Below are 12943 nucleotides of genomic sequence, written 5' to 3'. Positions count from 1 at the left end.
CCACAGCGGACGAACTGAGCAGACGCTTCCCATGGGACCACGAGTGGGAGATAAGCGAGAAAACCATTCACAACATATTCAGCACTTGGGGTTACCCAACAATAGACCTTTTTGCAACTACAAAAAACAAGAAATGTCCCAATTTCTGCTCCAGAGCAGGACTGGGCAAACATTCCCTGGGGGACGCATTCATGATCTCATGGCACCGAAACCTACTGTATGCATTTCCCCCGATACCAGTTCTCAACAGGGTCCTGATAAAAATACGAACGGACCGAGCCAAGGTGATCCTCATTGCCCCGTCGTGGCCCAGACAACCGTGGTTTCCGTTCCTCACCAGAATGTCAATCCAACCACCAATCTCCCTGCCGCTCATTCCAAACCTTCTAACGCTCATTCCAAACAACACGGCCGTTTTCTCCACCCCAACCTGTCCATGCTTCACCTCAAGGCCTGGTTCCTACATGGTTTTCCCAAAGCGAATTAGATTGCTCTGAACAAGTTCAGAAGGTGCTCCTACATAGCAGAACGCAATCTACTCGCACGACCTATCTTCAAAAGTGGAAACGATTCACACATTGGTGTTCCGCTAAACACCTTTGTCCCACCTCGGTACCTCTTTCGATTATACTTGACTATCTATTGGGCCTTAAGCAATCCGGCCTTTCTTTCAGCTCCATCAGGGTCCATTTAGCAGCTATTACAACTTTCCACGACAGAATTGATGACGCATCTCTCTTTGCTCACGCTATCACGAAGCGTTTCCTCAAGGGACTACAAACCTTATACCCAGACATTAAACCACCGACCACCCCTTGGGACCTTCATCTGGTACTGTCTTGCCTAACTCAACAACCATTCGAACCCCTAGCCACGTGCTCCCTTTTACACCTCTCGATGAAAACAGCATTTCTAGTGGCAATTACCTCTGCCAGACGGGCAGGAGAAATAGCAGCTCTTATGGCACACCCACCATATACGATATTTTTTAAAGACAAGGTTACCCTCAGATTACACCCCAAATTTCTTCCAAAGGTACACTCGTCATTCCACATTAATGAACCAATACACCTGCCGACTTTTTTTCCGAAACCACATGCGAACTCGTTCGAAACCTCAATGCATACACTAGATGTACGCAGAGCCTTGTCATTCTATTTGGATAGAACCAAACCTTTTAGAACTTCCTCCAGACTTTTTGTCTCCATTGCGGAGCGCTCCAAAGGCATGCCTATTTCTACCCAGAGACTCTCGAACTGGATTTCCCAGTGCATCCTGTTGTGCTATCAGATGAAGAAGGTTACACCTCCAGACGGCATTAGAACACACTCCACTAGATCTCTGGCTGCCTCTGTAGCGTTCTTACGCAAAGTTCCCCTGGCTGATATTTGTAAAGCAGCCACCTGGTCCTCTGACCACACATTTGTTAAACACTATGCCCTTACTCAAGGCCCTCTATCTGACATACGCTTGGGCAGGGCTGTACTATCAACGGCGTTCCTATCAGATCCGAAGTCCCTACCGCCTTAAGATACACGGCTTTTAAGTCACCTGGAGTGGAGCACCCACAGGGACATCTCTCTCGAAGAAGAGGAGGTTACTCACCCTGTGCAGTAACTGACGTTCTTCGAGATGAGTGTCCCTGTGGGTGCTCCACTACCCACCCTCCTCCCCTCTACTTCGGAGTTGGGGGGCCTCCGTTGTAGAGAAGGAACTGAGGAGACCGGTCACGCATGCGTACTATCAACCTAGATTCACAGCGGGGGGCAGCTTCTGAGCATGCGTGGCCGCTATGAGTACTGCTGCAAAAATCTCCGGGCAAAGGCGCAGGGACGCACCAACACCTGGAGTGGAGCACCCACAGGGACACTCATCTCGAAGAACGTCAGTTACTGCACAGGGTGAGTAACCTCCTCTTCCAATATTATACAAAACAGTTCAAAAGATGGGTGTGATATGGACAGCTCATGGGCAGGGCCTAATCTGAGTAATAACAACCCTTAAACTGAAAATCTCAGACTAAAGTCTTAGCTCTAGCCTCAGGCAGAATCACCCCTAATTCACCCTTTGCCAGTTGAGCACCCCAGTCACATTTATTTTAACCTTGCACACAAAAGCATTTAATGAGGAGCAGCAGACCAAACACAATAGAAGGTTCACCAAGAAGCCTTGAGTGAATAAAACAGTATTCCCGTGAGGCCCCACCTGTAAAGGGAACAACCAAAGATTTGGCATTGGAACTCCTCATACTTTCCCATCAACTTCAGCTACAAATTCCTGTTAGTGTTTGGCCCTAACCACATAGTCCAGCCCCCAATTTGGCTTCAATTTCTTGGCCCAAATGTGAACTCTCACCCAGAATGAGGGATTAAAAACCTGCCCATTGACATCTGACCTGTCTGCCCTATTAGAATAAACCAGTGTATCTAATTTAATGAAGATGGGGATTTTTGTAACATTGCCATATCTACCTCCTGGTCCTGCCTTGGACTTGAGGATCACCCTGTTTTCCCCTGAACTGAGCTTTTCCTCTATCACTGAGTGCCATGCTGGTCTCCAGACTTGCCACACATTTGCTTAATTTTGCACAAGGAATAAAAGCACTTCCTTCTCCCTTGCATTTGTGCTTTCCTGTCATTGAAAGGATCATGTGAACTAGCTTGGTTGGGGTTGAGGCAAGACCTCAGTACCTCTACGCGTGATAGCCTGTGGAACCCCTTTTGACACCACCTGTACCTTGCCATCTTCCACACCCTGATTCCCTCTAAAGAGGTGGGTTGGGATGCCCTATCACGACCCTATAGCTATGCTCTGCTCTACTCACCCCAGCTCCAATCCATGATGGTTTCTTGGGTGCATTATGGACAAGGTAGAGGAAAGTGAGGGGCAGTCCCTGATAACCTTGCCCACCCAAACACCCTCTCTTGCTAAGATGGGAAGGGGCAATGTTAAGTGTTCTGAAAAGCCAGTCTACTTGTGATCCTCCCCCATCTTCTCCCCCATTAGAAGCACCACCCAGAACATCCTAACTTCCTTTTCTAATTCAACCAATGCTCCATTTTGTCTCAAATATAGCCGAGGAGAAAGGTGCCTAAACAGCAACTTGTCTTAATGTTCAGAAGGCTTCTCCCCTGTGCAGTTGTGGAATTGTGAAACTAGGAAATTGTGCTCCTTGAAAACTTTCCCTGTAGTTCAAGCCTCTGAAGGGATCGCCTCTGAATTACATATCTTGAAAGTCTTTTATTGTGAAGATATTTACCTTCAAAATTGTTATTTCAAAACTCCAGGCAGGCAGACAATGGCATGACTAAACATTTTTTAAAAGATGGAGAAAGAGAGAAACATTTCTCAGACACCATTCTTATCAAAGTCCAGAAATTCAGATATTACTCAAGTTCTGCAGCTCATAGCAGTGCACATCTGGGAGCTCTCCGATTTCTGAAATCAGGCTAATGAAACAATCTGCAAATTGGGTCTGATTGCCACTGTGTCTTCCTTTATTTCCTCTCCTCCTTTAGGACATACCCTGACTTTAGTATCTCTCCCTCTCCTTAACACTGATCAGTTCACACTGAGAAAAAGCAGCTGCTAAATTTCAAAGTGGTTCTTTTAGTAAATTTTTTTTATTCTGGTGCATTTCTTCAGTTGGCAAATATTAAGCTCTTGCTATTAATAATAGATTCTGTCCTTAGTAAATAAGATCTTCAGAAAATGGAGAAATACCCGTATTCAATGTATTTATATCCATAATAATAATGTCAAAACAATTGTCAGGCCAAAAAAAAGTAGACAGTTGGGATTCCTTTTAATGAGAAGGGGATAGTGTGCAGTTGTTCTAATGCTTATTTGTAGCCTACCAGATAGGCTCCCCTAGCTCATTTTCATAACTCTCTGTTGGCCAAGAAGACTTGAACAAGCTAATGCCAGGATGGAAAATCATTACAATCCTTCTTCGGGAAGACTCAAAAATGCCTTAAGAAGCAAGAATGTCATGGTTATTACACTTTGTTCTGTGTAGTGCTATGAGTGTTACCAACTCGTACAGTATTTGGTATTTTTCTTAAAGCCCCAGTTTCTGGAGGCATGCAATCATGAGAATCTCAATCTTGATTTTAAAAACAAATCTCTAGTCCTCATGGTTGAAGAGCAAAGGTTGAAAATGTTACCGAAGTGTATCCTGAAGGCTCAGAAATCAGATGGCAAAGAAGAAATAACCCAAAATGTATTTTTTGAAATCTCATGATTTTTTTGAATGCTTGGGATTAGCAATACTGCTAGTTGGACCATCAAAGAGAATTCATTATTCATTAACTACGAGAGACCAACGTCTTAAAAAAAAACCAAAAAAAAAAAACCAAAAAAAAAACTCTACAATTAATTTCCTGATTTTAATAAAATGTGTCTTCACTGGTTCTTCCCCTGCTTTAGTAGGCTTATCTTACCTTCTGACAATCCCTATCCTTCCTTATAAATACAATAATTAAATGTTTTTAAAAATAGATGTTCTATTAATAAAAATGTTAACTACAGTGACCAGCACTTTGTGTTTAACTTGTGCCAGTTGAATGCCCGAATACGTAAACATGCCTTTTTATCACGTTAGTCATTTAAAGGCCATCCCCTCGCTTATGATACCAGTATACCAGAGTTGAACAATGTTTGCTCCCTTTCTCTTCTGTTTATTCTTTGTAAATGTATAATAACTACAGCAGCACACAGGCTTTCATTACTCGAGACCAGCCTGATTTTAACATCATTTGTTTATTCAGCAACTGTATTTGTGACTTTGTTACTCCACCTTAATTTGAAATATATTTTTAGGAGAATCTGATCTCAATGAAGCAATAACAGAAGCAGGAAAAACATATGAAGAAATTGCCAGTCTCGTGGCAGAACAGGTATAAAAACTCTAATAGAATGCAAGTCAATCCAATACACATTACATGACCACATACAATGGGATTTCATCATGTTTTCCTTCTGTTCTGACTTTCTTGCCAGGGCTGGCTCCAGGCACCAGCGAAGGAAGCAGGTGCCTGGGGCGGCCAATAGAAAAGGGTGGCGCTCCGTCCGTTATTGGGGTGGCACGTCCAGGTCTGCGGAGGCAATTTGGCAGCGGGTCCTTCAGTCCCTCTCTTCCTCTTCGGCAGCACGCTTCAGTGGCAGCTCAATTGCTCCGCTTCAGTCTTCGGCGGCAATTCGGCAGCAACTCAATCGCTCTGCTTCTTCTTTTTTTCCTTTTTTTGGCCGCTTGGGGCAGCAAAAAAGCTGGAGCTGGCCCTGTTTCTTGGAGACTTACTTAATACATTTTACATCCATAAGAAAATCAATATTTTTACACACCACTCTTCAAGATTGCCTTATTTAAGTTTTTCAATAACTTTACTCCTGGGGACATTCTGTGTCAAAAAATGAAAAATTCTGCACATATTTTAAAATTCTGCAAATTTTATTTGTCAAAATAACACTACATAATCACACCGGTTTCAATTATTTTGGTAATTTATTTCAAAACACCTGCCAGCAAGTATGTCTGTAATGTTACAGAGACACAAATTCCCCCAGGAGTAGAGAGTTAAAAAAACCCCTATGACAACCCAGTTTTTGTTTCTCTGCCCCCTTCCTCCCCAGCCCAGCTGCAGGGCCCATCCTTGCCCAGATACCCAACCCCCCCAGATTCCCTCCCTGCCCTCCTTACCCCCTGAGGATTCAGAGGGAGAAACAGCCTGATGCTTGGTCCCAGGTTTGCACGGAGTTTCCTGCGTGCCACCCTCTCCTTCCCTCAGGACATGCTGGGAACTGAAGCTGCTAGGAACCCTCTAGCACTGCAGCCCATTTCTGTGGGGGAAAGAAATTCTGTGCACTCAACCTTAATTTCTGCAAAATTCTGCATTGCACACTGGCACAGAATTCCCCCGGGAGTAATAACTTGCATTATAAATTTATTTTTCTTTGTCAGCTGAAAGAACGGTGCTAGAAAAGGATCTCCTTTGGATCAGACATCTTGGCCTTCAAGAGAACAAATTGATTATCCCCACAACTGATTAAATGTGACCTTTTTGGTGTCAGCACAGGCTGTCAACTCTAGGTCTCCCACTGTTACTAATGCCATTAAGTAACGATGGGAAATTTTTCAACAACATTCTTAGTATGGACAGTGGCCTTCGATCTAGATCATGCTGCCCCTCATATGTATTTTTGTCTCATTACTTCATTGGTTTAACTTGTAAGTCCCTAATTTTAAAAAAAGAATCCTGTACCTGCCTCAGTGTTCAAGCCTTAAATCTAGCTTTGTTTAGGACCTGTTGACTGTTCATGTAATGCTTAATCTCCAGAGTCCAAAGTTATTTTCAAATCCATTGTTACATTAGGAAGTGAAGGTGTTTTAAAAACACAAATAACTTTTTGAACGCAATAGCTGGTTGGGTACATTTATCTGCACAGTGTGTATCTGTGCATAATGACTTGTTTTGTCACTGCTGTGTTTGGAAAAATTAGCTACAATTTAAGTAAAATACAGAACACAAGCTTTTTAAAAGTGGCACTGAGTGTTTATCCTATTGATTTTATGTTCACTGAGGCCCTTGAACTTCTGTTCCCTGATATATCCTTATATATTAAAAATAATGGGTCAATCTTCACTACCTTTACATGTATTCCAGCTAAACATTAGACATTAAAGTGTTTTCAAAATCCATAAATTCTTGCCTTTATCTAGAACTAGTTATCTTTACATTGGGTGGCAGCGAATTTTAAATAGTCATCTTTTTCTCACGTTATACTTTTTTTTCTTCTTTTGCCTCTGGATATTTTTTTGGTCTTACAGCTCTTGTTCAATATGTGTAACTTTCTATTAAATTCTGACATTAATGTGGCATAATATTTCTTTATTAATAATTGCTGAATTCTCTTTATTAGCCAAGGAAAGATCTCCATTTTCTGATGGAAACTAATCACGAATACAAGGGATTTCTCGGTTGCTTCCCTGACATTATAGGAGCTCACAAGGTAACTTTTTGGGGGGCTGAGGGTGGGGGAAGGATGGGAGAGGAGTTCACAGGATATATGAACTTGGGGGCATAGTGAGGAGTAAAAGGGAGGGGTGTGCATCTGCAAAATCAATACTTTGCCTGTCCTGCACTCAGACATTCAGTTTGCCCATACCCCTAATGTCAGTATTGCTGGAAACCTGTATGAAGATAGCAATGGAATCTTTGCAAATGAGAAATTCTCAGGGGAGGAGGGGATTTTTTTTTAAAGGCCTTTTTAAAAACTATTGTTTTTTAGCAATAATGTTCATGAAATTTCTAGTTTTTCATCAGCATTTATTCAACCTTAAAAGTAGTTTATAGTGGTGGAGGCTAATAATATCCTTTAACTTTATACAACTAATGAAGCTAATGTGACCATCAGATATAAGAACAGACCGATATTAATACAGAAAAAATTATAGTATGTAAAATTGTATGAGCACACACAAAAAGGGCTCATTCTAAGTAGCTGACTTGCCAGGCACACCTTTAATTCTCCCACAAATAAAGCACAAATGACTAAATATTCCTACTAAGATATTTTGCTAAACCCTGTTTATATTTGGATATCAGTGGTACAGTATATTAATATATGTAACACATAGGTTTTCTAGTTTTGAATGTTTGCATACATTTCAGAAAAACAATACTAATTATGACTTGTTTTCTAACTGAATATTTGTTTATCACAACATTTTTAAAAATTTTCTTGCCATTTAAATTTTCAATTCAGAGAACGCTTTCTCATTTTATACAGGACAAGCTACAAGCAAAACTGAATTTGACAACTTAATGTGTCTTGATATACTATATATTATTTAACTTTTCAAAACAATTTGAGAAATCTACCAGAACAGTTGTGTGAACCCCCCCCTCCCACCCCAAATCCAAACACCCCACAATTTTTTAAAGTACATAAAATATTTTTCAAATCTGAACTTTGAAAAATGGCGCTGGGTAAATTTTGTTGGTTAAAGCCTAAAGCAAGAACCCTCACTAATAGAATATCCTTTGAGAAAAGGCTCTCTTTCACGCTAGCTGAATATTTAGTGTGAAGAGAGTGCATTTGAAACCAATTTTCTGTACATTTATTATTTTTTGCATTAAGTTTAGTTCTGTGAAACTCAGCCTCTATTCTTCCTAAGGCCAAAGGCCACATAAACGTCATTAGGTCACGGATAGCAAATGGCTCCTTTTGGGAAATAAGTTCTCTTAAAGCAGTTTACGTTGCACAAATCTTGGATGAATAGGTTCTAGAAGCATTTGGAAGCTGGAAATGTTTAGATATGTTCCATCTAGATCTCCATTATGTTTTGGAAGCTTGGCCTGTTGTCCCCTCCTATAAATATGTATGTTAACTTTTGTGTATCAAACCCTGTTTCAGTATGCTTGTAATCAGTGCTCATGTCTTCTGCCATTTCCTCCTTACTGGCATAATCAAAAGATATCTAAAATTAAACAACACGTTTTGGGGGAAAATATTGAAAGGCAAAATCAGATTTTGTACACATGCTATGGGTCTGTGTCTAGTTTTAAGCCGATTGTTCTCAAACTTTCATACAGGTGACCCCTTTCACATAGCAAGCCTCTGAGTGCGACCCACCCCCCATATAAATTAAAAACACTTTTAAAAATATATTTAACACCATTATAAATGCTGGAGGGAAAGCGCAGTTTGGAGTGGAGGCTGACAGCTCGCGACCCCCCATGTAATAATGTTGTTACTGTCTGTGGGATCCCGACCCCCAGTTTTGAGAACCCCTGTTTTAAGCTAATATGATAACCTTTAATTGATTGCTGTTTTAATCATCCTGCATTTTGGTCTTAACAGGGAGCAATAGAAAAAGTGAAGGAAAGCGATAAATTAGTCGCAACCAGTAAAATAACACCACAGGATAAGCAGAACATGGTGAAGCGTGTAAGCACCATGGCTTATGCATTACAAGGTAAAACAAACTTGAAGTTCAGTGACAACGTTACAGACTTTGAAAGACTAGTTAGGAGGAAAATTTTAAAGGGAAATTCTGTGCTGCACTAAGAATAAGAATATCTAGCTCTTATTAAGCGCTTTTCATCCATAGATCTCAAAGAGCTTTACAAATTAGGTCCATATCCTCCCATTTTACATATGGTAAACTGAGGCACAAAGGGACAGTGACTTGCCCAAGGTCATCAGCAGGTCCGTGGCAGAGCCAGGAGTAGGATCCAGGCCTCCTGAGTCTCAGTCTAGGGCTCTAGCACTAGGCAATGCTGCCTTCCTAGGTTTGCGAGTAGAATTTTCTTCTAGGTAATGTCACCAACTGCATTTGCTGTTGAGAATTCGAGTCTGATAAAAAGCAAATGGTATTTTACTTGGTACCAAAATACTTTTTTTACAGCCAAAGTTTTAGAGTTGGTGCAAGTACATTTTAGTTTCAAAGAAGAGGAGTAGCTGGAGTCATTTATGGGAGAGAGCTGTACTCAGAAAACTTTTCACCCCAACAAAAACAAAAAAAAATAGTCTGTGTTTATTAATGATATTCTAGTTCTGTAACTGAATATGGAATCGGAAGGTGACTTGATGTGACCATTTTAATTTAGAAAAATTAATTTGTGAACCTGGACGTATTGACTCTTGAGGTTAGAACCAAATTCTGTCTCAAGTAATTACTGACTTCTTTTTTCCCCTTAGATTCAAGCAATTCCTTTTTAATCTCTAAATGTTAGTATTCTGGTCCTAATTGGCACTATTATAGGAACTGCTATAAACCTTTTTGCTGGTATTACACACAAGCTATTTTTTATATTTGTTCAGCAAAAGGGATTACTATTTTCTAAGACAATAAAGATGTTTTTTAGGTTTGCTTGTGACCATATGGTTCCTTTCTTCAGAAACTTGGCTATTTTTGCCCATAATTATTTCTGGTTTTTATTAGCCTTGAAAAATATTGTTTCATTGCAGCAGACTAAGGGATTTTGAAAATGTATTTAACTGGGGGGGGGGGGAGGCGAGGCATTTATCGTTTTGAAGGAGATACATTATGGCCATGATTCAGGCAAGCATTTAAGTATGGGCCTAACATTAAACATGTGCGTAAGTGCTTGCCTGAATCAGGATATAAAATTAATGAAGGCCATTGTTTCTTTCTTGAGGGTAGATTGCGCTAATTAATAAAAATGACTGCTTTTCACTTTTCATAAGAATGTGGATGTTAACCCCTATGTCCTTGCCAAATTCCAGTTTAGGTAATCCCGTTTTGCCTACAGTTTTTAGATTGGATACACTATCCTTTTTATTTCATTTAGTAAACTCTGTTGCTGTGTCCTATTGTATAACTGTTGATTGACACCAAAGGTGGCTGCATTTCAGTGACTGATGAATCCCTATTATGTGACGTAATTTGTTTGTAAAGTAATGTAAGCTTCATGGAGAAAAGACATTATAAAAGTGCAAAGTAGTATTATTCCCAAAGTAATTGCACTGACTGGGTTTGGCGCTGAATTTGGTTTAAAAAAAAAAAAAAAAGACTGCACTCCTAGTTAACACAGTAACTAATCCAAACTAATGAAACTGCTCTTGTTGCTGAGCATTTTTCTAAATTAATTTGTATCCTGTGTTTGATTATAGCGGAGATGAATCATTTCCACAGTAACCGGATTTATGACTACAATAACGTGATCCGCTTGTACCTGGAACAGCAGGCGCAGTTTTATGAAACGGTAAGCTGCAGCATTTCTAGTGCATGCTGTGAGGCCACTTATTTTATCTGTCAGAAACGCATTCTGTATGTGCACATCTCTTTGAAAGCAGTTGCTTGAAAGGCAATTTTACATTTAGTTTAACAAAAAAGTACAGGAACAAAGGATGAACTGAAAGAACATTTTCTGTAGAGACTTCCAAAAACAAAACTTTGCAGCACATGGAACGTTACGCTTAATATATTACACTCAGATTAACTTCTTTAAAATAACATTATTAAAGCTGCTAAATCAAGCATCAGAAGTTAGGAAATACTTATGCTCATTTAATGAGCAGCTCTTTGATATTTTTACTCCTGGGGAAATTCTGCGTAACTGCAACGCAGCAGAAAAATGCCCCCCTGCAGAATCCCTTTGCTTCCTTGCAGGAAATGGTTTCTGTGAGGAAGCAAAGAGAAACTGCACCAGTGCTCACTCACCCCTCTTGGCAGCTCAGGTGCGTCTGTTCAAGCAGCTGGGGGGAGAGGTAAATCACTGGGGGGTGGGGGAGTTTGGTGATACCCTGGCCACCCAGGGATGTTAGTCCCAGGTGGTGGGGTGGGGGAAGGGGGAGTTGCACCTCTCCCTTCCCTGCACGGAGCAGCTGGAGCTGGGTCAGATCAAGCCCCAGAAACTTCCCCCGGCTGCCAGAAGCTCTGCACTGTGGAGGGGTGGTGGTGCCTGTATGGGGGTGAGGCTCGGGGGGGGGTACAGGGGAGGGGGAAAGTGTTGGAGCGGGGAAGCAGCTCCTTGTACAGTGGCCCCTCCCCCCACCTGTGCACCTGGAAACACAAACACACACACACACACACACACACACACACACCCCCACCCACCCACCCACCCACCCCTACCTTCCTCCGTATCAGGAGCCCCCTGCACCCAGAACTTCCCCCACCAAGCCCCTGAAGCCCCCACCCCACTGAGCCTCAGCCCCCCCGACCCCTGCCCCACTGAACCCCAATTAGCTGCACCCTGAACCCCCACCCCACCAAGCCCCAGTCCCCCCCAACTGAGCCCTAACCACCTTTGTCTCACCCCCCCCTTGCAGAGTCTCATTCTCCCTGCACCCAGAACCCCGCACCGAGCCTGTGCACCTGGATTACCCCCCTGCATCCAGACCCCCCTGCTCCCACTGAGCTGCCCACACCCAGATTGTACCACGCAGAACCCTGGTATTCTTGAGGGAATTCTGCACTGAAAAATTTAAAAAATAAAATTTCTGCAAAATTCTGCATATTTTATTTGTCAAAATAACACAATATAATCACACCATTTTCAATTATTTGCTGACAAATATTTTGAAATAAATTACTAAAATAATTGAAAATGGTGTGATTATATTATGTTATTTTGACAAATTATACAGAATTTTGCAGAGTTGTAAAATATTGTGTGCAGAATATTTAATTTTTTGGTGCAGAATTCCCTCAGGAGTAAATTTTGTTTTCTCTTCATTGTTCAGTATAGGGCCATGTGCCTTATTTACTGCACGCTCTTCAAACCCTGCTGTGAAGACAGACATTACTTGCCTCATGGACCTTTCTATGGTGCTCAACTGAAGTCACTGGGAGCTATGCTTTCAGCGTATAAAGGGCTATAGAATGCTAACTACTCTGAAAAATCAAGTCCAAGGCATCTCAAATAGGGTACCTAAAATTAGTGGCTACTTTTGACCTTCATTTCTCTCTCATCTTTCTGTCTGTAAATGGAAATAATATCCCTCTCACTCATCACACAGAGACATTGTGAAAATAGATTAATTAGTGTTTGACTAGTGTGCAGTAAATAAGGCCTAGAAACATACGTTGACCAACAAGGAAAAAAACAAAATATTGAGTAGTTGCTCATTCAGTGAGCACCATCCATCCAGTGCACTGAATGAGGCAAGGTCCTGTGGAAAAACTAGTATGTGATCATGTAATCAAAGACTGTACAATGATGCATATGCACAAAATGTCTTGTTAAGTTTGCATAGGCAACCTTAATTCTGGTTTTTCCTAACTTTTGAGTGCTCCACTTAGCAAACTTGATGTTTTCTTTAATGTAGTAGTATTTGTGAATAATTTATTAGGGTTTTTCAAAATGCAAACTAATAAAACAGAAATGTCATCATGTGGCATCAGTAGAATAGGAGCCTTTTATATTCACAGCATAGACCATTGCCACTTGAACTAATGGAGTAACTAATAGCA

General features: G+C 41.1%; 1 protein-coding gene across 2 annotated transcripts in view; it reads left to right on the top strand.

The window, feature by feature from the left end:
- SNX9 (sorting nexin 9) overlaps nucleotides 1-12943 on the top strand; it is a 111752-nt gene that overhangs the window by 88574 nt on the left and 10235 nt on the right. For both annotated transcript variants that reach the window (XM_054023756.1, XM_054023757.1), the window contains 4 exons: nucleotides 4822-4898; nucleotides 6919-7008; nucleotides 8863-8977; nucleotides 10639-10730. In XM_054023756.1, coding sequence (XP_053879731.1) covers nucleotides 4822-4898; nucleotides 6919-7008; nucleotides 8863-8977; nucleotides 10639-10730 — 374 coding nt within the window. The remainder of the gene's footprint in view (nucleotides 1-4821; nucleotides 4899-6918; nucleotides 7009-8862; nucleotides 8978-10638; nucleotides 10731-12943) is intronic.

Source organism: Malaclemys terrapin, chromosome 3 (genome assembly GCF_027887155.1).
Source record: "Malaclemys terrapin pileata isolate rMalTer1 chromosome 3, rMalTer1.hap1, whole genome shotgun sequence".
NCBI classification, from domain to species: Eukaryota; Metazoa; Chordata; order Testudines; family Emydidae; genus Malaclemys; species Malaclemys terrapin.
This window is presented reverse-complemented; position numbering and strand designations above follow the sequence as displayed.